The sequence below is a fragment of the Rhinoraja longicauda genome, chromosome 18 (assembly GCF_053455715.1).
Source record: "Rhinoraja longicauda isolate Sanriku21f chromosome 18, sRhiLon1.1, whole genome shotgun sequence".
NCBI lineage: Eukaryota > Metazoa > Chordata > Chondrichthyes > Rajiformes > Arhynchobatidae > Rhinoraja > Rhinoraja longicauda.
This window is the reverse complement of record NC_135970.1, coordinates 29,781,004-29,804,955: the sequence shown is the minus strand read 5'-3', so window position 1 is coordinate 29,804,955 and position 23,952 is coordinate 29,781,004. Positions and strand designations below refer to the sequence as shown.

General features: G+C 44.3%; 1 protein-coding gene across 6 annotated transcripts in view; it reads right to left on the bottom strand.

The window, feature by feature from the left end:
- The window catches only part of saxo4 (stabilizer of axonemal microtubules 4), a 74,894-nt gene that overhangs the window by 15,423 nt on the left and 35,519 nt on the right, over positions 1-23,952 (bottom strand). For 4 of the 6 annotated variants that reach the window (XR_013548419.1, XR_013548418.1, XR_013548417.1 and 1 more), the window contains exons 11-14: positions 22,937-23,122; positions 21,257-21,351; positions 19,704-19,868; positions 15,544-15,624 (exon numbers count right to left, since the gene is read on the bottom strand). Coding sequence is in view for 3 of the 6 variants with exons in the window: in XM_078414835.1 (XP_078270961.1) it covers positions 15,546-15,624; positions 19,704-19,868; positions 21,257-21,351; positions 22,937-23,122 (525 nt within the window). In the remaining 3 variants the exon portion in view is untranslated. Of the gene's footprint in view, positions 1-2,389; positions 2,583-14,590; positions 14,679-15,543; positions 15,625-19,703; positions 19,869-21,256; positions 21,352-22,936; positions 23,123-23,952 lie in introns of those variants that run through there. The other 2 variants (XM_078414836.1, XM_078414837.1) reach the window with 2 other exon arrangements.

Sequence of the window (23,952 nt, the reverse complement as noted above, 5' to 3'; positions counted from 1 at the left end):
ACGTGCAAACTCCACACAGACAGCACCCAAGGTTAGGGTTGAATGCAGGTCTCTGCCGCTGTGAGGCATCAGCTCTACCAGCTGCGTCACCCAAATCTTCAAATGAGTTTTGGAAAATGGAATAGCAAGTAATTTTACCTGAAGAAGAGTCTGTAAACAGTAGATGCACAGTCTCTTGTCTCTTGCCCAGAGTAGGCGAATCAAGAACTAGAGGACATAGGTTTAAGGTGAAGGGGAAAACATTTAACAGGAATCTGAAGGGTAACTCTTTCACACAAAGGGTGGTGGATGTATGGAACAAGTTGCCAGAGGAGGTAGTTGAGGCAGGGACTATCCCAATATTTAAGAAACAGTTAGACAGGTACATGGATAGGATAGGTTTGGAGGGACATGGACCAAATATGGCAGGTGGGACTAATGTAGCTGGGACATGTTGGCTGGTGTGGGCAAGTTGGGCTGAAGGCCTGTTTCCACACTGTATCACTCTATGACTCTAAACAGTTGGAGTTAGAGTCATACAGCATGGAAACAGGCCCTGCGGCCGAACTTGCCCACAACGACCAATATGCCCCATCTACACTAGTCCCACTTGCCTTTGTTTGGCCCATATCCTTCTAAACTTTTCCTATCCATGTCCCTGTCCAAATATCCTTTAAATGTTGTGTTAGTACCTGCCTCAACTACCTCCTCTGGCAGCTCGTTCCTTACAACCACCCACCCTCTGTGTGAAAAAGTTGCCCCACAGGTTCCTACTAAATCATTCCCCTCTCACCTTAAACCTATGTCCTCTGGAGTTGTTGGGAATGTAACTCTAATACCTCAATTGAAATGAATTTGTGTGGAAAAGTAGCACATAGTGTGGTGTTTTATTGTGCAAAACCATCGGCCAGCATTGCTGTGCAACAGAGTGGCACACCAGACATGAGATGACATCTTAGCGCATCTATTATTCAATGTGCGCGGAAACTCAGGAATCAGATTTCATCCACAGCCCAATTCCACATGCACTGTTCGGTGTCATGATCATTTTCATTAGCTTGGGATAACAAAATAAGTGCAATGAGATCCAACCACTAACCAGATTATGTCTGAAACCCAATTCGTGAGCTTACGTAGACACAAAATGCTGGAGTAACTCAAAGGGTCAGACAGCATAACTGGAGAAAAGGAATAGCTGATGTTTTCTTCAGACTGAAAGACGGGGAAGGACAGAACAAAAATAGGAACCTGAGAGGCATATTACTTTTTTCACACAAGCGTGGTGGGTGAATGGAACAAGCTGCCATAGAGGCAATTGAGGCAAGTCGTTTAACAACGTTTATAAGACATTTGGTCAGGAACATGGATAGGTAAGGTTTAGAGGGATATAGGCCAAATACAGGCAAATTGGGCAAGCTTAGATGCGGCAACTTGGTCAGCATTGACAAGTTGGGCTGAAGGGCCTGTTTCTGTGCTGTATGACTCTATGACCCCCTAACTAGTTGGCAAGTATAGTTAAACAAAGAACAGTGGTCGGAGGTTATAACGCAGATAGACACAAAGTGCCAGTTTAACTCAGCGGGACAGGCAGCATCTCTGGAGAAAAAGGATAGGTGGTGTTTCGGGTCGGGACATTCTTCAGACTGAAAGTAGAGGGGAGGGGAGTAGAAGTAAGAAAAGGCCAGAACTGGGCAGGGCGGGCAGCAGATGACCAAGGAAGTGTGGAGCCCATAGTGGCCCATTGATGGCCGGGGGAAGAGGTGATGTGAACAGTGGAACTATGTAGGATGATTAGGGTGGGGGAGGGGGGTAGAGAGGGAATGAAGGGGTTACTTGAAATTGGAGAAGTCAACGTTCATATGAGCTGCTGTTCCTCCAATCTGCGTGTGGCTTCACTCTGACAGTGGAGGAGGCCCAGGACAGAAAGGTCAGTGTGGGAACGGGAAGGGGAGTTAAAATGTTTGGAAACCATGACATTGCGTTGGCCAAGGCAGACTGAGTGTAAGTGTTCAGCCCTGTCTATGCTTGGTCTCACCGATATATAGGAGCCCACACTGAGAACAACAGTCAAAGATTATCAGTCTTAACTCAGATCCCACACTCCCCCAAGCTGCTGTCCATCTAAGGTGATTTTTAAAAGCTTTGCAATTTTTTTTTGTCTTCTTACTGGAACTTCCGCACTACGAGACCAGTCCTCTGTATACGATTTACTGGAACACCATATCTCAACCAATGATATTGTAAACATACAAAGCTTATTTTTCTACGATGCTAACGTTGTGAACATCCTCTCTCAGTAAAAAAAGTCAACTGTCTTGTGTCTCATTTATTTCCAATAATGTCTGCATTTTTTAAACAAGAGCAGAAACTTGATCATATCGCTGGTTGTTCACACTATCTCACAACCAAACTTCAACAGAATCAACGATATTTAACAGAATCAAGAGAAGTAAAAATATTCTTCTGAGACGTAAGCCCCTGGTTATTGAAGGGATGTAACGAACAACTGCTAATTGCCGAAATCGGTGTTCCCAATGTGAACTTCAGGTCCGGGGAGGCCATTTCCTTCTGGAGAAGAAGTCACTGAGCATTTCCAGCACTTCCTGCAGAGAGAAAAGAATTCTGTGACCGGCTCCGATGTGCCAACCCCTGTCATCTTTTTAGCTCAGCACTCCCAGTAACGAGCTGAGTTTCCTGAACTCAATCATTCTGCTTAGCAACCAGTCATGGTTGATCATAACACCAAGCTTAAAGGAATAGTTTCAGCTGGTAGAGGCTCCTGCCTCACAGCGCCAGATACCCGGGTTCCATCCCAACCCCGGGTGCTGTTCTCGTGCACGTTCTCCCTGTGACCGCGTGGGTTTCATCCGGGTGCTCCGGTTTCCTCCCACATCCCAAAGACGTGCGGGTTTGCAGGCTGGACAAGGTGGAAGATACTGAGCGCAGAATATAGTTATCTGCGTCGTAGAGCATCAGTTCCATACACAAAGACCAATGTCCGCAATGGGGTAGAGGTGAACCGGACAGTACCCTAGCTTATGGAAGGACCGTTCAGAAGTCTGATAACGGTGGGGATGAAGCTGTTCCTGAGTCTGGTGATGCGTGCTTTCAAGCTTCTGTACCTACTGCCGACAGGAGCAGGGAGAAAGAATGACCGGGGTGAGTCAAGTCGTTGATTATGATAGCCCCTTTTCACAAGCAGTGTGAGGTGTAGATGGAGTCAATGGTGGGGAAGTAATCAGTAGTATATAGGTGTGATTGGGAGTGGGATGAGGTTGGAATTGAAGAGTCCAAATAGTGTTTTGTTGTGTTCAACAGGGCTATCCAGGGACCAGGGAATGGAATAATGTCTGTGGATTGGGAACCCTCCTGGAGGGCCCGGCTCGGCTGCCCAGAGTGGAAGTAAGCAGATCGACGGTGGGGTGGGCCACTGGAGGCCCTGCAACAGCCTGGGGCTTGGCTGGACTGGGCGCCGTCCAAGAGGCCAAACATGTGGACCCGACGCGACCTACAGCGGTGGAGGCCACCAGGGCTATGCTTGGCCAGGCCGACCCTGCAACGTCGCCAGGACAACAGGCCTTCATGGTCAGGTCAATAAATCTGCATTTACAACAACTGGGACTTGAAAATGGTGCCAGAAACTGGTGACACTGTATACTGCCTCAGTGTATTACTGCTTTTCACTTGTACTGCATCTATGATGCTTATCTAAGATGGATCTTGGTGCTGATGTATAGTATACTTGTACTGAAACGTATACAAAAATGAATTTAACTGTAGATAGACACAAAGTGCTGGAGTAACTCAGTGGGTCGGACAGCATCTTTGGAGAAAAGGAATTGGTGACGTTTTGGGTGGAGACCCTTCTTCAGACCAAACATTTCACCTTTTTTTGTTCTCGAGAGATGCTGTCTGACCCGTTGAGTTACTCCAACATTTTGTGTCTATCTTTGATGTAAACCAGCATTTGCCGTTCCTTCCTCAGTACATGTGAGAAATAAAGTACTTTTGTAACCATTTTATTTAGCTTCAGCCACATGAGTAAACTTGCAAACTAATGTGAAAACGCACAGTGCCTATCTTTGTAAAGCACTGCTCTACTTTCCCAAGTAACAAGGAAACATTTATTAATATAAATGGCTCTTTTTCGTGCAACTTCATTACTTGGATAATCAGATGTATGATGTAAAACAACACTTGGGAAGGTCAGAATGTTTATTTTGAGTCTTCTCTGCTCTTTACACAAATAGTATTAATGTAGCATCTGTTTCCTCTTCTGTCTCTTAATAATAGCAATTACAGACTAATATCTTTAGGGACTGAATAAATTAACATAGGCCTGTAGGAGGTCTGAGAGGACATTAATGTGTATTCATTTATCAAAACTCAACGAATGATGCCGGAGAAATGACACTAATTATGGGTTAACAAGGAAATGTTGGCATTGTAGTGTGAATCCCACAACTTTTGGTAATGTGAGATGGAGTATTATTAGCTAAAGTCAAACAGCAATTTAGAGGGACAGAAGAAATGCTTTTAGTTTGTTGATATAGCATGGAAACAGGCCCTACGGCCCAGCAAATCCACGCTGACCAGTGATCACCAGCTCCATGTTATCCCACTTTCGCATCCATTCCCTGCACATGAGGGGCAATTTACAGAAGCCGATTAACCTGCTGACCTGCACGTCTTTGGGATGTGGGAGGAAACCGGAGCACCTGGAGAAAACCCACACAATCACAGGGAGGACGTGCAAACTCCAAGGTTAGGATCGAACCCGGGTCACTGTGAGGCAGTGGCTCTTCCGGCAGCACCACTGTGCCACCTTGTATTTTCCTCTATTTTAATTTGCATTTATGTTTTAACTCATTTACATCAGTCAGATAAGCTCCCTATGTACAGCTATTTTATCTGTTAAAATATTTAATTAGTTTGGTTTATCAATTATTTTTAGAGGTTTGATTTTCAGAGGCACACGGACACAGTTTGCAAAGGCCTTTGAAGGCAATCAAGCGACGCAGTGCAAGGCTTCTAGTCCCAGTGGAGACCAGTGAACACCAAGGCATGGAGGACATAAAGTTCTGGAGTAACTCAGTGGATCAGGCGGCATCCATGGAGAACATGGATAGGTGACGTTTTGGGTCGAGTCCCTTCTTCAGATACTACCTGACCTGCTGAGTTACTCCAGCACTCTGTATCCCTTTGTGTATTAACCAGCATCTGCAGTTCTTTGTTATTTCACGCCAAGGCATTGAGTTTTATGCCAGGTTTTGCCCCAACCTGAACTATCTTCCCTCACCACAATCTGTCTGAACAAAGGTCCCGACCCAAAAGCGCAGCTATCCACATTCTCCGGAGATGCTGCCTGATCCGCTGAGTTACACCAACACTATTTGTCTTTTCTGATAATCCAGCAACTGCAGTTCCTTGTGTCATAGGTCATTAGTGCCCAGTTATTTGCATCAAAGATCCAGAGTTACTGGATTTACTGTATATTCGTCATTTATCATTTCCTAACTATTGCCAACAGTATCTTCTGATTAAAAAAAATCTGCAATGCAAATTGTCACACTGATTACATTGTAGTCTGAATAATTACATTGGATGAAGTACAAGTGCAACAAATGGTGTACGCTTTATAAAAACATTAAATCGACAAGTGTCCATTCTTGAAACAATACCGTGACTTATAATTTTTTTCTGGTTTGCATTCAGTTATCAAAATTATCAAAATCAAATTGCAGTTCTGACCTCCCATCTACCTCATTGGAGATCTTTCAACTATCTTTAATCGGACTTCAATGTTATATCTTGCACTAAATGTTGTACCCTTTATCCTTGATCTGTGAACTGTGGACGGCTTGATTGTATTCATGCATTGTCTTTTCCCTGAGCGGATATCACACAAATAAAAGCTTTTCACTGTACCTCAGTATGTGTGACAATAATAAACAAAGCTAAACTAAAAGAGGGGAGTAGATAGGGTAAATCTAGAGTCTTTTACCCAGCACAGGGAAATCGAGAACCAGCGGTCATAGGCATAAGGTGAGGTTGGGGGGGGAGGGGGGGGGGGGAGGGGGAGAGGGAAGACTTAATAGGAACCTGAGGAACAACTTTTTTCATATAAAGGATGGTGCTTGTATGGAACGAGCTGCCATAGGACGAAGTTGAGGCAGGTTTCAGACGTTTCAACATTTCAGAAATATTTAGACAGGTACATGGATAGGACAGGTTTAGAGGGATATGGGCCAAACATAGGACTAGGGTAGATGGGACATGTTGGTCAGTGTTTGCAAGTTGGGTCGAAGGTCTGTTTCCACACTGTACGACTCGAACACTATAACACCATGAATCTAAAAATGCAAGGTGTGTAGAAACAGCAAGAAGTCATTTAAAAAACGGACCATTTTAGAGTCACACTGCATGGAAACGTCCCCTTCAGCCCAACCGATCAAGACGCTTCAACTATGCTAATCCCATTTGTCTGCATCTGGCCCACATTTATCTAAACCTTTCCTATCCATGTATCTGTCCATATGTGTTTTAAATGTTGCGATAGTACCTGCCTCAACTACCTGCTCTGGCAACTCGTTCCATATACCCACCACCCTTTGTATAAAAAAGTTGCCCCTCAGGTTCCTATTAAGTCTTTCCTCCTCTCACTTTAAAGCTATGTCCTCTGCTTCTTGATTCCCGTACTCTGGGTAAAAGACTGTGCACACACTTTAAGTGCTGAAAAGGTTGTTGGCAGCCAACAGTGGAACTCTGGAAAAATGATCATTGTGGATTACTGAAATGGAAAACAGCACAAGAGCTTAACTGAGAAGTAATTTTTACTCAATTAATGTTTAATAAAACCACCATATGCTTCAATATTATTCCAGGAGCACACTAATCCCATCCTGTCTATTCCTGATCTCAGTCTCTTTGAATAATACTTCCTTGGGTTGTTCTTTTTATTTCCAATTTGTATTGCAGGCTTTGCTATCTGACACGTTGGCCCTGCTATGAGTTCATAAAGTTCATAAGTTACAGGAGGTATTAGGCCATTTGGCCCTTTGGCACAGTGGTGCAGCAGTAGAGTTGCTGCCTCACAGCGCCAGAGGCCCGGGTTCGATCCTGACTACGGGTGCTGTCTGTACGGAGTTTGTACGTTCTCTCTGTGACCGCGTGGATTTTCTCCGGATGCTCCAGATTCCACCAACATCTCCAAAACGTGTAGGTCTGCAGGTCAATTGTCTTCTGTAACATTGTTAATTGTCCCTAGTTATTGTACGATCGTGCTAGTGTACGGCGATCGCTGGTCGGAGCGGACTCAGTGGGCTGAAGGTCCACTTTCCGTGCTGTATCTCTAAAGTCTTACGTAAAGTCTAAAATGTCTATTCCGCCATTCAATCACGGCTGATCTATCTTTCCGCCCAATCCCATTCTCCTGCCTTCTCCCCATAACCCCTGGATTTCATTATTTCCCTCTGGATAGTAGCAGCTATTGAGAGCATGGCCAAACTCCGCCACCATTCCATCAAGCTACATTGCCAAATGGTCTTAAGCCACTATTTTCACACATTTATTGTCAAAACTATGGTAACCGGAGGGAATGGATGTTTTTCTCATGTTACATACTTGCCTTAAGTTGGAAAATGAATTGGGTCAATAAAACTTTGACCACAGGCATGTTTAGTTTTATTTAGAGATACAGCGTGGAAACAGGCCCTTCAGCCCACCGAGTCCACGCCAACCATCAATTACCAGTACACTAAGTTATCCCACTTTCATATTCCACACACGAGGGGCAATTTCCAGTGGCCAATTATTCGACAAAACTTTTTTCTTTTAACTATACATAAGCATGCTTCAGAGATTCATGCAACTAAGTTTAATTTAGAGATGCACAAGGAAATTGACCCACTAATTCCACACCGACCATTGATAAACTTTGTTCACACTAGTGCCAAGAAATCCCACTTTCTCGCCCACTCCCTGCACACTAGGGGCAATATACAATTTTACAGAGGCCAATTAATCTACAAACCTGGAATGTGGGAAGAACCCGGAGTAAACCCACGCAGTCACAGGGAGAACGTGCAAGCTCCACACACAGACAGCACCCGTAGTCAGGATCGAACCCGGGTCTCTGGCGTTGTAAGGCAGCAACTCTACCGCTGCACCACCGTGCCGCCACACTATGCTGTAGTCCTTCTCGGATGAATAAAGAACACAAAGTTATTGAATGGCAAAGCAAGTTTGGGAAGTCGTAATGGCCTGTTCCGGATTTTATTTCTTATCGCTGTGTTTCTTTTCAGTGTGCTGCGTTAAAAAGGCGAGAGAATCATCGCCAGGCTTAAAGGCAGGTTCCGGTTTTATGACTGAGCCTCACATTGACACTGCTTGTCAGGAAGAATCACCACTTATTTTTAAATAGTTCAAAGAACCTACACCATTCAAACACCCACTTGATTGATGAGATGACTAATCTATAACGATCCCACTCACATAATAATTTAAAGTTCTGCGCAATAATTGATGGAAGGTTTCTACGGAAGATTACAAACATTGCTTCAGGTAAAAGCTGCCAGAGAGAACTGTTTTGGGGGCAATTATTTCTTCAACTTTACAATTATAATTTTGTTCACAGTTTTTTCCAGATCCTTCACTTCACCGTGGCCAGAGTTGAAGAGACACACGGCAGGGCTTCTTAGGACTACACAGCACAGTATTTATTACATTGGAGTATTTTCCCTCAAGATGGTGTGAGGTGGTGCATTTTGTGAAGTCAGACCAGGGCAGGACTTTCACAGAGAATGACAGGGCCCTGGGAAGTTCAATGGTTCTTTTATTGGTGCAGCGGTAGAATTGCTGCCTTACAGCGCCAGAGACCCGGGTTCGATCCTGACTACAGGTGCTGTCTGTATGTGGAGCTTGCACGTTCTTGCACGTGTACCAAAGTGCAGTGAAATGATATATTTTTTTGGCATTCAGCTCAGTAGGATTATTGCCATTCATAAGGACATTCCACGATTAGGTGCCGAATGTACAGAAACAGCGCACTGAGTCCACATGCAAGAGTCGCCAGGTTTTGGTGCCATTTTCAAAGTCCCAGCGGCAGCTGGCCATAAAGGCCCATTGCAGCCATCGCCTCCATCTTGATCGTCCGTGAATCGTTGCCCCTATCCTCGCCCCGCCGCCGTCAGTCCTTGTGCCCCGGGGGCAGCCGACCTTAAGGGCATGGAATGTAAGACCCCCCCACAGGTTCTTCTTACCGGCCCTTTGTTCTAGTGTCCACCGCTGCCGCCAACTCCCTCCACCCAGCACCTGCTTATCTATCACCGGTTGTTGGTAGGTTTCTGAGCAAAGGTTAGGTGAATGCATAAGATGTCGCATTGCAAATGCACAACTTAAAATAGAATGCTATCAGCTTGACCTTCCAGGCAGAGTGGCACTGCTGGTAAAGCTGCAGCCTCATCGCACCAGCGACCCAGGTTTGATCCTGACTTCGGGTGATATCCGTGTGGAGTTTGCACACTTTCCCTGTGACCATGTGGGTTTCCTCCGGGTGCCCCGGTTCCCTCCCACATCACAACGACATGTGGATTTGTAGGTTAATCGCCCCTCTGTAAATTGACCCGAGTGTGTAAGCTATTTACAATATACATTAATGACTCGGATGAAGGGATTAAAAGTACCATTAGCAAATTTGCAGATGATACAAAGCTGGGTGGTAGTGTGAACTGTGAGGAAGATGCTATGAGGTTGCAGGGTGACTTGGACAGGTTGTGTGAGTGGGCGGATGAATGGCAGATGCAGTTTAATGTGGATAAGTGTGAGGTTATCCACTTTGGTGTTAAGAATAGGAAGGCAGATTATTATCTGAAATGGTGTCAAGTTAGGAACAGGGGACGTACAATGTGATCTGGGTGTCCTAGTGCATCAGTCACTGAAAGGAAGCATGCAGGTACAGCAGGCAGTGAAGAAAGCCAATGGAATGTTGGCCTTCATAACAAGAGGAGTTGAGTATAGGAGCAAAGAGGTCCTTCTGCAGTTGTACAGGGCCCTAGTGAGACCGCACCTGGAGTACTGTGTGCAGTTTTGGTCTCCAAATTTGAGGAAGGATATTCTTGCTATTGAGGGCGTGCAGCGTAGGTTTACTAGGTTAATTCCCGGAATGGCGGGACTGTCATATGTTGAAAGACTGGAGCGACTAGGCTTGTATACACTGGAATTTAGAAGGATGAGAGGAGATCTTATCGAAATGTATAAGATTATTAAGAGGTTGGACACGTTAGAGGCAGGAAACATGTTCCCAATGTTGGGGGAGTCCAGAACAAGGGGCCACAGTTTAAGAATAAGGGGTAGGCCATTTAGAACTGAGACGAGGAAAAACTTTTTCAGTCAGAGAGTAGTGAATCTGTGGAATTCTCTGCCTCAGAAGGCAGTGGAGGCCAATTCTCTGAATGCATTCAAGAGAGAGCTGGATAGAGCTCTTAAGGATAGCAGAGTCAGGGGGTATGGGGAGAAGGCAGGAACGGGGTACTGATTGAGAATGATCAGCCATGATCACATTGAATGTCGGTGCTGGCTCGAAGGGCCTCCTCCTGCACCTATTGTCTATTGTAAGGTGTGTATGAGAAAGTGGGATAACATAGAACTAATGTAAATGGATGAGCGATGAACGGCGAGGACTCGATGGGTCAGTTTCCACATGTATCTGTAAATTAAACAGAGTAGCGAGAATCTCTGGAGTATGCCCATGCACAGTTAAAAGAGAAAAACAGATGACGCTGTTCCATTGATGCTTTTCCCTGATACTGAACACACTGCTGCATAATCTACAGAAATCAGTGAACTAATGTGAATTTCATGACAATAGCAAACTACACACACTAGAAGAACTTGAAATTTCATGCTTCATTAAATGAGTTTATAACAGTGTACTGAACCATATGTACTGTTTACTGAGGCCCAAAACTTTTAAAATATATCATTGTTAAATACTACAGAATTCCTGATTAAAACAATACTAGCGTGGCAAAAGTCTGCTGTGTGTGTGGAGTTTGCACGTTCTCCCTGTGATCGTGTGGGTTTCCTCCGGGTTCTCCGGTTTCCACCCATATCTCAAAGACCAGCAAGTTTGCAGGTCAATTTGCTTCTGCAAATTTGCCCCCAGAGTGTAGGAAGTAAATCAGAGAGCAGGAGAACATAGAACTAGTGTGAGCGGGTGATCGATGGTCGGCCTGGACTCAGTGGGCCGAAGGGCCTGCTTCCATGCTGTACCTTTCAATCAATCAATCAATCAAGTTATGTTAGTGCATATGATATTTCAGCTTCTAACTTCATCTTTGTGTTAATTCCAAACTTTGTAGCTGCAGTCTGCAAAATATTTAGTTTAGTTTAGAACTTTGCCCTTTGGCACACCGAGTCCACGCCAACCATTGACCACGAGTCCTATGCTAGCCCACTTTCTCATCCACTCCCTGCACACCAGGGACAATTTGCAGAGAGCCAATTAACTCACAATCATGTACATCTTTGGGTCGTGGGAGGAATTGGAAGCACCTGGAGGAAACACAGGGAGAATATGCAAACTCAACATCCGAGGTCAGGATGGAACCCGGGTCTCTGGCGCTGTGAGGCAGCAGCTCTATCCACTGCACAACTTTGTTGCCCAAAGTATTAAAGCGTTAGTTAATAGTTAATTTTACTTCTGCCATGAGGATTCATCAGTGAGATGTCTGTTTGACTACATTTCTTCTGATGAACAAGGATGGCACAGTGGCACAGAGTTGCCGCCTTGCAGCGCCAGAGACCCAGGTTCAATCCTGACTATGGGTGCTTGTCTATATGAGGTTTGTACGTTCTCCCCGTGACCTGCGTAGGTTTTTTCTGGGATCTTCGATTTCTTCCCACACGCCAAAGACGTACAGGTGTGTTGGTTAATTGGCTTCGGTAAAATTGTAAATTGTCTCTAGTGTGTGTAGGATAGTGTTAGTGTGCGGGGATCGCTGGTCGGTGCGGACTTGGTGGGTCGAAGGGCCTGTTTCCGCGCTGTATCTGTAAACCAGACTAAACAACAGAGACAATCTCCTAGGAACTGACATCTGACAATAATAATGTGGCGCAGTTTAAAATCTATGCCATTGAGCTGATCTTACTGTAAAGCTTATATCAAGGGCATGCATGAGCAGCTTGTTTGGTTACGGAATCCAGAGCAGATAGTACAATCCACAAGTGTTCACAATTGTACGTGGAATAATTAATTCAGCTGAGACGCTTTTAGAGTAAATATGGTAAATTTTAACTTCTTGCAAAACTTTACAACACTGCAAAGAAATCAAAAGGTCATCCTGCAAAACAGAAGAATAACAACGGCGTAAAGTCAAGCAGCAACTGCAGAATATGTGCAGGCTGTAAATTATTGCCAAACCGGTTGTAAAATCTTGGACAGGAGAAGCAAAAACTTTCTGAAAGGTTTACTTAAAAGGAAAGAAATGTTGAGCTAATACCAAGCTCCCTGTTCCACCCCCCCACCCCTCCACACCTCTATCTTTCACTCTGAAGAAGGATTCCGATGTGAAACATCACCTATTCCTTTACTCCAGGGATGTTGTCTGGCCCACTGAGTCACTCCAGCATTTCGGGTCCTTTTGAAATATATTGGAGTAGTTTACTCTTATTACACAGGGAAAATGTCAGTGTTTTTCCCTGATTTCTACTCCCATTGACATCTTGGTTTACGTTTAGCTTTATTATTGTCACGTGTACCAAGGATGACCTTTGATGTGCATGCTATCCAAGATATGTCTGCTACTGGAAGCTGATACTTGACTTAACATGGACTGAAGATTTTGTTGGTTGAATAATTACTGTAATAGATTAGACGCCAATGTATAGTGCATGCCTTTTGATTATGTATGGAGTTTTTTCCTTTGGCTCCTCTTTTTTGAATTAGTAATTGTCGCGTTATACACCTAACAATTAGGGGTCGGTGTGTAGGAGCCATTTTGCGTTTATTAGTTATTTTTGCATGTTATTATTATTACCTTGTATCCTGCTGTAGTTTGGACACTATAGAGTTAATGCAATGCTTACATATGGGCTGGGTGGGGCTAGAGTGGCAGCAGTTTTGTACGTGCTGGAAGTGTGAACCGAGAAGGTGCTGACAGACGTTCACCCAAAGTTTCCGCCAAAAGATTCATTAGTCAAGATGTAATCGGTTGTAGATCTTATTGACAAGAAGATTAATACAGATTTTCGCCGAAGATAAATCTGGCAGTTCGTATCAATCGCATAGACTGTGGTAAGATATGGAATTTTACCTAGCAAATCAATAACCAGTCGATGACAAGAGATATGCCAATATGTTTATGGGACTTCAAATAAAAACGTCTAACTAACTCAAACGTCGAGAAGGTCTCTGTTATTGTTATTTGCTCGAGTCATAAAACTTATCGTTTCACCCGATCTATGCAAGTGGCAGCTTGAGAGCTAATTGATAGAAGAGTAGGTGGCCGCTATACAAACAGATCAGATATCACATACATAGATACAATCAAATCAAACTCATGTACAATAGGTAGAGTGAAGGGGAAGATACAGAGTGCAGAATATAGTTCTCAGCATTGCAGCTCATGAATTCCACTGACAAAGTCCAATATCCGCAATGGGTTAGCAGTGAATCAGACAGTACAATAGCTTATGGAAGGACTGAACAGAAGCCTGATAACAGAGGGGAAGAAGATGTACTTCAGTACAATTGGTAGAGCAAAGGGGAAGATACAGAGTGCAGAATATAGTTCTCAACATTGTAGCGCATCAGTTCCAGAGACAAAGTCTAAAGTTCGCAATGGGGTAGAGGTGAATCGGACAGTACCCAAGCTTATGGAAGGCCGAAGCCTGATAAGAGGGGAAGAAGCTGTTCCTGAGGCTAAATGAATGGAAGCCAATTTGATGGGTGGGGTGAGGAGAAATGGGGAAGATACAAAGTACAGGAAGTAGTTCATTACCACTTCCTCAAGGCCAATTGGGCATTGGCATTATATACTGTACTTGCCTGTTGCCCAGACTCCTTTGCATTATTTCTTTAAAAATCCTTCAAGGGTCATGCAAATCTCTCTCACTGACACAAGCAACAATAGGAATTCTGACATCACAACAAGTGGTCCTTAAATGACTCCAGCGGTCTTACTCCCCAAATACAATGTTCTGGAGCAACTCAGCTGACCAGGCAGAAACTGTAGAGGGAAATGGACAAACAATATGCCGGGTCTTCAGAAATGGGCAGCACGGTTGCGCAGCGGTAAAACTGCTGCAGACAGCACCAGAGACCCGGAATCAATCCTGACTACAGGTGATGTCTGTACGGAGTTTGTGCATTCTCCCTATGACCGCATGGGTTTCTCTGTTTTTCTCCAGTGTCCTCCCACGCTCCAAAGACACATAGGTTTGTAGGTCAATTAGTTTCTGTAAATTGTCCCTAGTGTACAGGATAGTACTAGAATATGAGAATTGCTGGTTCGGCGTGGGCTCGGTGGGCCGAAGGGCCTGCAACCACACTGTATCTCTAAAGTAACATCTGAAGTAAAGTCTAAAGTAACGACACAAACAACAATAAGAATTCCGACATCAGAGCAATTGGTGCTTAAATGACTCCAGGGATCCCAATAAAACAAAGTGCTGGAGCAACTCAGCTTTCCAGGCAGCAACTGTCAAGAGAAATGGACAGAAAACAGTTTGGATTGTGATTGCTTCTCCAGAAAGTGTCCTAGTCTGTTTCAAACTTTGAGGTTTCCATTATTTTTAATGTACAATTTATCAAACCCTCTCAATTAGATTCTGACTTGTGGCTAATCTCCAGCTCCCCATTATACTGTTTGTTAACTTTCTAAATCACCTGTTTATTTTCATAAGTTCTCGGAGCTGAATTAGGCCATTCGGCCCATCAAGTCTGCTCTGCCATTCAATCATTCTCCTGCCTACTCCCGATTACCCCTGATACCTATTCTCATCAAGAATCGATCTATCTCCTCCTTAAAGATATCAATTGACAGTCTCCACAGCCGTCTGTGGCAATGAATCCCACAGATTCACCACCCTCTGACTAAAGAAATTCCTCCTCATCTCCTTTCTAAAAGTACGTCCTTTTATTCAGAATCTGTGGCCTCTGGTCCTATACTGTCCCACTAGTGGAAACATCCGCTCCACATTCACTCTATCCAGGCCTTTCACTATTCGGCAAGTTTCAATGAGGTCCCCCTCATCCTTCTAAACTCCAGTGAGTGCAGGCCCAGTGCCTTCAAACGCTAATCATATGTTAACCCAAATCCACCTGTTACTGCCAGTATAAACTTTTCTTCATATACCTTCTAAGATCCAGGGGTGCAAAGAGAACATTCTTTCTAATGGTCACCAGATCTGTTCATCAGAATTTGATCTGTTGCAACCTTTCTTGACATTTTAATGAATCTGATAAAAAAATAACTGATTTACAATTGGCGACTTAATATCGTGCATGTTTGAGATTCTTGTCCCCAGCCAACCTTTCACCCCTGTGCATGAACCAACACTTACGCTCAGAGAATCAATCCAGGTGGACGTAGTTTATGGTCATACGTGTGATCATCATGATGTTCATCAACAGACTTTATTGTCCTATCATGAAAAGAAAATAGTTTAGATTAGTTTACTTTATTATTGTTTAATGTACAGAGATACAGTGTAAAGCTTGCTCTGCGTACTAACAAGTCAAATCGTACTGTACATGAGCACATTAGATCCTCTTAGTTTTAGTGATGCAACATGGAAACAGGTCTTTCGGACTATCGAGTCCACGCCAACCATTGGTCACCCATTCACACAAGTTCTATGTTATCCCACTTTTTCGTCCGCTCCGAACAATACAATACAATATATCTTTATTGTCATTGTACAGGGGTACAACGAGATTGGGAATGCGCCTCCCATACGATGCAATAAATTAATTAGCTAGTCAGTATTCATTTAAACAACCCAAAGAAACAAATTAGAACAGTTTTGAAACGGAATAAAGTGCAAGTAGATCTGTGCCGGTTCGCTTTGCGATGTGACCATCTGGCTCAGCAGGACCGGTTCATAGCAGCTATGGCCCTGGGGACGAAGCTGTTCCTGAGTCTGGAGGTGCGGGCGTAGAAGGCCTTGTATCGTCTGCCCGATGGTAGAAGTTCGAACAGACTGTTGCAGGGGTGTGAAGAGTCTTTGTGGATGCTGATGGCTTTTCTGAGGCATCGTGTGTTGTAGATGCCCTCCAAGGCTGGTAGCTGTGTTCCGATGATCCTCTGAGCTCTATGGACTACCCGCTGAAGAGCTTTCCTCTCTGCCTCCATGCAGCTGAGGTACCACACAGGGATGCCATGCGTTAGGATGCTCTCTATGGTGCAGCGGTAGAAGGTCGTCAGCAGCTGTTGGGGTAGACCAGACTTTTTCAGTGTTCTTAGGTAGAACAATCGTTGCTGTGCCTTCTTGACCAGCGCAGCAGTGTTAGTGGACCATGTTAGGTCCTCCAAAATGTGAGTGTCCAGAAACTTGAAGCTGTTTTCAGAGGGCCAATGAACCTGCAGACCTGCACGTCTTTGGAATGAGGGAGGAAACCGGAGCACCAGAAGGAAACCCATGGGGTCACAGGGAGAATGTGCAAACTCCACACACTGCAAAGCACCCGAGGTGGGGATGGAAGCCGGGTCTTTGGCGCTGTGAGGTAGTGACTCTACCAGCTACGCCACTGTGCCATCATGTGGTCAAGAATGTTTCATTGTCACATTTACCGACAGCAAAACAATGAAATTCTAATTTAAAAACGCATAACAAACCTGTGAATACATATATATATATAATATAGATAACCAACTAAAATTAATTAAGTTAACAAACCCAATACTATTGCATTGTTATGTAATCAACATTAAAACCCTCGGTTCTGTCCGAATATTAACACGCTATTGATCAACCAGATGAATATTGTTAGATGAACAACACTGCCCTGTGAAACCTTTGCTGTGATATCCCGGCAATGAGATAATTGATCTCCAACAAGTATCTTCACGTCAGCAAGATATGACTGTGGCTGAAGATAGACACAAAAAGCTGGAGTCACTCAGCGGGTGTCTGGAGAGAAGGAATAGGTGACGTCTCGGGTCGAGACCATTCTTCAGACTGAGAGTCAGGGGAAATGGAAATGAGAGATATAGACGGCGATGTAGAGAGATATAGAACAAACGAATGAAAGACATGCAAAAAAGTAACAATGATGATGAAAACAGGCCATTGTTAGCTGTGGCCTAGGTGAGGAGGAGTACAGACAACGAGTACAAACATTAACAGTTTTTAAAAGAGGCTCTATTAGGATGCAGACTTACTGGCACTCACTGGATGCTAAAGGTTACTTATTTTTAAAAGCCTTCGTAAAGACAACTTTAAAATTCTGCATGAATTGAATACTGAAAAAATTGCGTCAAAGCAATGCCTCAAACAATGGTGCAACTGCAGCCAATTGTTTTGTTTATGTATTGGCCCACATGGAAAGTGCGAACACTATGAGCTATGATGTCTAATGCAGTGCTTGACAATGATTCTACGACAATCTTCTGAAAGCTTTAATCTGGTCTGTTTGCTCACACAGATATATAGCTAAACTGAAGAAATCCACAGGCAAAACAGCCCTCGTGAAACAGAAGAGGTTTCCAACTTATAGACATTTCTATGATTTTTAGGTTTAGATTTATATTTCTAGGTTTAACTTTATTATTGTCACATGTGCTGACGTGCAGTGAAAAGCTTTGTTTTAGTTTAGTTTAGGTGAGGGGGGATTTTTGATAAGCAGGTGGTTGGACAAAGGCCTGAGATGAAAAGACAAAAAGTGCGAGATGAGGAGAGAAGAGGTGCAGATTGTGATGACAGAGGGAGGAATGTACCTCACCTGTATCCACCTTTCACTCACCAGGCTTTGTCTTGCCCCTATCTCTCTTCCAGCTTTTCTCCCCCAGACCACAATCAGTCTGAAGAAGGGTCTTGACCTGAAATGTCACCCACCCATGTTCTCCAGAGTTGGATGCTGCCAGTTGAGTTACTCCAGCACCTTGTGCCTTTTTATTGAACTAAAAGGCATTTGGCTTTGATTGAACAAATTGATTGAACAAATTGATTGAACAAATTGATTGAACAAATTGATTGAACAAATTGATTGAACAAATTGATTGAACAAATTGATTGAACAAATTGATTGAACAAATTGATTGAACAAATTGATTGAACAAATTGATTGAACAAATTGATTGAACAAATTGATTGAACAAATTGATTGAACAAATTGATTGAACAAATTGATTGAACAAATTGATTGAACAAATTGATTGAACAAATTGATTGAACAAATTGATTGAACAAATTGATTGAACAAATTGATTGAACAAATTGATTGAACAAATTGATTGAACAAATTGATTGAACAAATTGATTGAACAAATTGATTGAACAAATTGATTGAACAAATTGATTGAACAGATTGATTGAACGATCGATCGATCGATCAATTGATCGATTGATTGATTGATTGATTGATTGATTAATTGATTGATTGATTGATCGATTGATTGATTGATTGATCATACCAGTTAGTTTAGTTTAGAGATACAGCATAGAAACAGGCCCTTCGGTCCACCGAGTCCGCCACAACCAGCAATCCCTAGTTCTATCCTACAAACTAGGAAGAATTTACAGAAGCCAATGAACCTACAAACCTGCCCATCATTGGAGTGTGGGAAGAAACTGGAGCGCCCGGAGAAAACCCACACGATCACAGGATGAACGTACAAACTCCGTACAGACAGCATCCGTAGTCAGGGGTGAACCCAGGTCTCTGCTGCTGTAAGGCAGCAGCTCTACTTCTGCGTCACTGTGCCGCACCTGAGACTTCACTGGTCTCTGTATGTTCCCCCAAAGATCAGCGATGTCGCTAGCATTGTGATGGGCATCAGATACTAACAAGGAGGTGAGATATTTTTGCCTGCCGTGACTTTGTGATATTAGCCACAAAACCCCATTCATGGCTATTTTTAAGACTTGCGATTTTGTGCTATTAATTCTTTCGAGAACATCAGGCAGCTTTCGTGCAAAGCAGTCAACAGGATTACGAATGTTCATTTTTCCACCCACTCTAGTTCTGATCCTCTGACAAGATTCATTGCCATCACACATCCCCCTCAGCTTGTTGGGGGAGGGAAAGGAGGAAAGGAAGAAAGGAAAGAGAAATAAACAAAAGGATGCAAGAGACTGCAGATGCTGGAATCTTGAGCATAAAACACAGAGTGCTGGAGGAACTCAGTGGGTCGGGCAGCACCTGTGGAGGGAAGGGAGAGGCGACATTTTGGGTTGGGATGCTTCGAACAAATGCACCGTCACAGGGAGAGCATGCCAACACCTCACAGACAGCCCCAGAGAACATACTCAAGATAGACGCAAAAAGCTGGAGTAACTCAGCGGGACAGGCAGCATCTCTGGAGAGGAGGAATGGGTGACGTTTCGGATCGAGACCCTTCTTCGGAGAACATACTGTCGGGTTGCATCACAGATTGGTTTGAGAATAGCTCTGCCCAAGACACACGATAGATTGCAGAGAGTTGTGGATGTAGCCCAGTCCATCACACAGACCAGGCAATTTAGTCCCCACGGTTTGGGTGAACGAGTGATTCATTTCCTACCTGGCCACGTGGGGGTGAGTCCGCCGAAGACTCTCTGTAATGTTGTAGTCGGGACCGAGCTTATGCCTGGCGGTGCTTCGCATAAAACCATCAGGCAGCTGTTTCTGGATACCTCCCCTTGTCCAACCTTCTCTGTCCTCTCCTTTCGGAGTCTTGTCGTTGTACCTGACATTTTGAAATTTGAAAAAGAACCAAACATGATTTTTTTTTTTAAACTAATTTTGTTTAGTTTACTTTAGAGACATAGCATGGAAACAGGCCCTTTGGCCCACCGCGCCCACGCCAACCATCGATCGCCCGTTCACACCTGTTCTGTATAATCCCACTTTCTCATCCCTGCACACTGGGGAAAGTTTACAGAGGACCAATTAACCTGCAAAACCCGCATGTCTTTGGAATGTGGGAGGAAACCGGAGCACCCGGAGGAAACCCACGCGGTCACAGGGAGAACATGCAAACTCCGTACAAGCAACACACGTAGTCAGGATCGGACCCAGGTCTCTGACACTGTAAGGCAGCAACTCTGCCGCTGCGCCACTGTGCAGCCATAACTAGTTAATAACATCCAATTAGCTGCACTATTTCCCTTGTATCAACCTCATCCATTTAAATGCAGACCCACCATCTCACCATTGCCACCACTAGTGAAAGAAGTCTCTCTCTGGCAAAATAAAGTAGTACAATCTACAAAATAATACACAAAGTACTGGGGTAACATTGATAAGGGACATCGGGACGGCACAGTGGTGCAGGGGTAGAGTTGCTGCCTTTCAGCAACACAGACTTGGGTTCAATCCTGACTACGGGCGTTGTCTGTACAGAGTTTGTACGTTCTCCCTGTGACCGCGTGGGTTTCCACTGGTTCCTCCCACATCCCAAAGGCACGTGGGTTTAAAAGTTAATTGGCTTCGGTAAAAATTGTAATTTGTCCCAAAGATATAGGATAGTGCTATTGTTGGGGGGCTGATCGTCGGTCAGTGTGGACTCGGGGAGCCGAAGAGGCTGTTTCCACGCTGTATGTCTAAAGTTTCAAGTCTAAATTCTGACTCAGAGGTTCAGGCAGCATCTCTGGAGAACATTAAGAGGTGACATATTTACCAGGGAACTTTCTTTAGAGTGAAAGTGAGTGGAGGCGGTAGGAGAGGGGGGGGGGGGGGGGTAAGGAAGCTGAAAGAGAGGAGTAGCAGGACAAAGCCTGGCGAGTTATCGGTGGATACATGTGAGGGGGGGGGGTCAAAGATAGGCAGATGATTGGACATAGGCCAGAGATGAAAGGACTCACAAGTGTGAGATAAGTATAGAAGAGATGCGAATCGTGAAGCCAGAGAAAGGAATGTAGGTGGAAGGGGGGAGGGAGGGAGGGAGAAATGTGTGCAAGTCCAGATGGGGCACAGGGAGGAGAAATATGGGGGGGAAACAAATATATGGGGGGGGGGGGTATTGGTTAGTTACCTAAAATTAGCAAATTGGAGAAAATTACAATCTACAACCTTTTTTTTACTGCACGGGAAAACGTTTGACTTTTCCGTGTATTGTCTCACGTTTGGACTCACCGAAGATTATAATTTGTCAGGAATCTGTCTGCGTCTGTAACACTCTTGGCTGGATACACGAAAACATCCTCGTTGGCGGTAAATCCAGTGGTTTCCTAAAATCAAGGTAAAGGTGAGGAAATTCCCTGTGTCCGCTGGAAACGTAACAATATTGAATGGTGTTTCAAGTGTGTTTCTAATGTAGTTTTGATGCTTTCCATTCACTTTAATGAGATGTTATTAATAAGCATTGCGGATATATGGGTCACCCCAGCAACTTTTGGAAATATTAAGGTAATGGATTTCTCGGATACATACTGTAGATGGCAAAGACAATATTTTGGTAAAAATAACCAAGCATGCAACATAAAATATATCTGCATTAGTTCATAAGTTCATAAGATGTATGAGCAGAATTAGGCCATTTGGCCTATCATGTCTACTCCGCCATTCAATCATGGTTGACCTATCTTTCCCTCTCCTGCCTTCTCCCCATAACCCCTGACACCCATACAAATCAACCCATGCATTTCTGAGGTATTCCCTTAATAGGAATTCAAACTGATAGCTGGTGTGTTTATGCAGCACAGAAGCAATTCTCAGACACCTATAAAAGGATCAAATGATGAATGTCATCTAAACTTTATTTTTTTCTGGGTTGTAAAAAGTTTCTAGGAAAGACTAATCTAGCAGAGGTAATGATGCTGTGGCCATTGGATTCAGCACGACTGATGCAAGCTGAACAAGCATTACATAGGACGGTGAATTACCCTTTTCGGCTCTTCAAATGGCTGCAGGGTGCATTGCAAAAAAATGTTTCCAGATATGGAGCTGGAGTGCTTGGAGAATTATTCATCACCAGCACGGACCAGCAAATTGGAGGGCTGAGATGCTCTGAATGGGAAGTCTAAGTCGATAGCTGATTTTAAATAGCTGAGTATTTACATAGTGAGAGACAGATATGGAACTGAAAAAACATTTAGGATCTACAAGCTGAGGCTCAACGACAAGGAGAAAAATACTGGCTTAGGATTGAAAACAAACATTTGTAAGTCAGACACAAAGTGCTGGAGTAACTCAGTGGGTGAGGCAGCAGCCTTGGAGAAAATGGATAGGTGACGATTTGGGTCAGGAGTGTGTGTGCGTGCGCGTGTGTGCGCGCGGTGGGGGGGAGGGGGTAATCTGGAAGGAAAAAAGACCAGGACAAATCAGGGCCAGCAACAGATGACCTCAGGCAGGGTGATGGGCCGATTGTTGGCTCGGGAGTGGAGTGATCCCAAGAGGGATACATCATTGTGAACTGTGGACCGCGTGGGTTTACTCCGGGTGCTCTGGTGTCCTACCACATCTCAAAGACATGCAGGTTTATAGGTTAACTGCCTTCAGTAAATTGTACCTGGTGTGTACGGAGTGGATGAGAAAGTGGGATAACATAGAACTAGTGTGCACGGGTGATCGATGGTCATTGTGAACTCGATGGGCCGAAGGGCCCGTTTCCTTGCTGTAACCTAAATTAAATTAAACCGAATCATCAAAATTATTAATTGTTCATTTGTTTTGGAAATATTTCTGGAGACTTGCTGTGAGGTTGACAACTATTACATTAACAAATGTTGCAGACTCCAAATCTTACCACACACTAAGAGCTGGAATATTAATGAAAACAAAGCCCGGCACTGAAGGAGAAACTGCTAATCTTACCTTAGATCCAACGTGAATGTTCCCAGGCAGTATGTTTTGCACTGGTCTCTGCTGTCTGTCTGTGTATGTTAGGGTGTTGATGCTGCTTGGATCATCAAGATGGGTTCTATGAAGATATTCCACTGGGTCTTCCTTCTTCAGCTTCACTATCTTATCAACGGGAAGATTTTGAAGTTCACTCGATTGCTATTAAGAAAAGGTCACAGAGTCATACAGCGTGGAAACAGGTCTTTCAGCCCCTGCCGACCAACATGCCCCATCTACATGAGTCCCACTGCCTGCGTCCACGTGCCCCATCTACACCGGTCCCACCTGCTCGTACCAACATGCCCCATCTACACTAGTCCCACTGCCTGTACCAACATGCCGCATCTATACTAGTTCCACTGCCTGCACCCACATGCCGCATCTACACTAGTCCCACCTGCTCGTACCAACATGCTCTATCTACACTAGTCCCACTGCCTGTACCAACATGCCCCATCTACACTAGTCCCACTGCCTGTACCAACATGCCGCATCTATACTAGTTCCACTGCCTGCACCCACATGCCGCATCTACACTAGTCCCACCTGCTCGTACCAACATGCTCTATCTACACTAGTCCCACCTGCTCGTACCAACATGCCCCATCTACACTAGTCCCACTGCCTGTACCAACATGCCGCATCTATACTAGTCCCACCTGCTCGTACCAACATGCCCCATCTACACTAGTCCCACCTGCTCATACCAACATGCCCCATCTACACCAGTCCCACCTGCTCATACCAACATGCCCCATCTACGCTAGTCCCACCTGCTCGTACCAACATGCCCCATCTACACTAATCCCACCTTCCCACCCTTGACTCATATCCCTCTAAACCTATCCAACCTGTCCAAATGTCTCTTAAACGTTATGATAGTACCTGCCTCAACTACCTCCTCTGGCAGCTCGTTCCATATATCCCTTTTGCAAAACCCTTCAGGTTCCTATTAAACCTTTAATTAGCGGTCAGGGGTTATAGGGAGA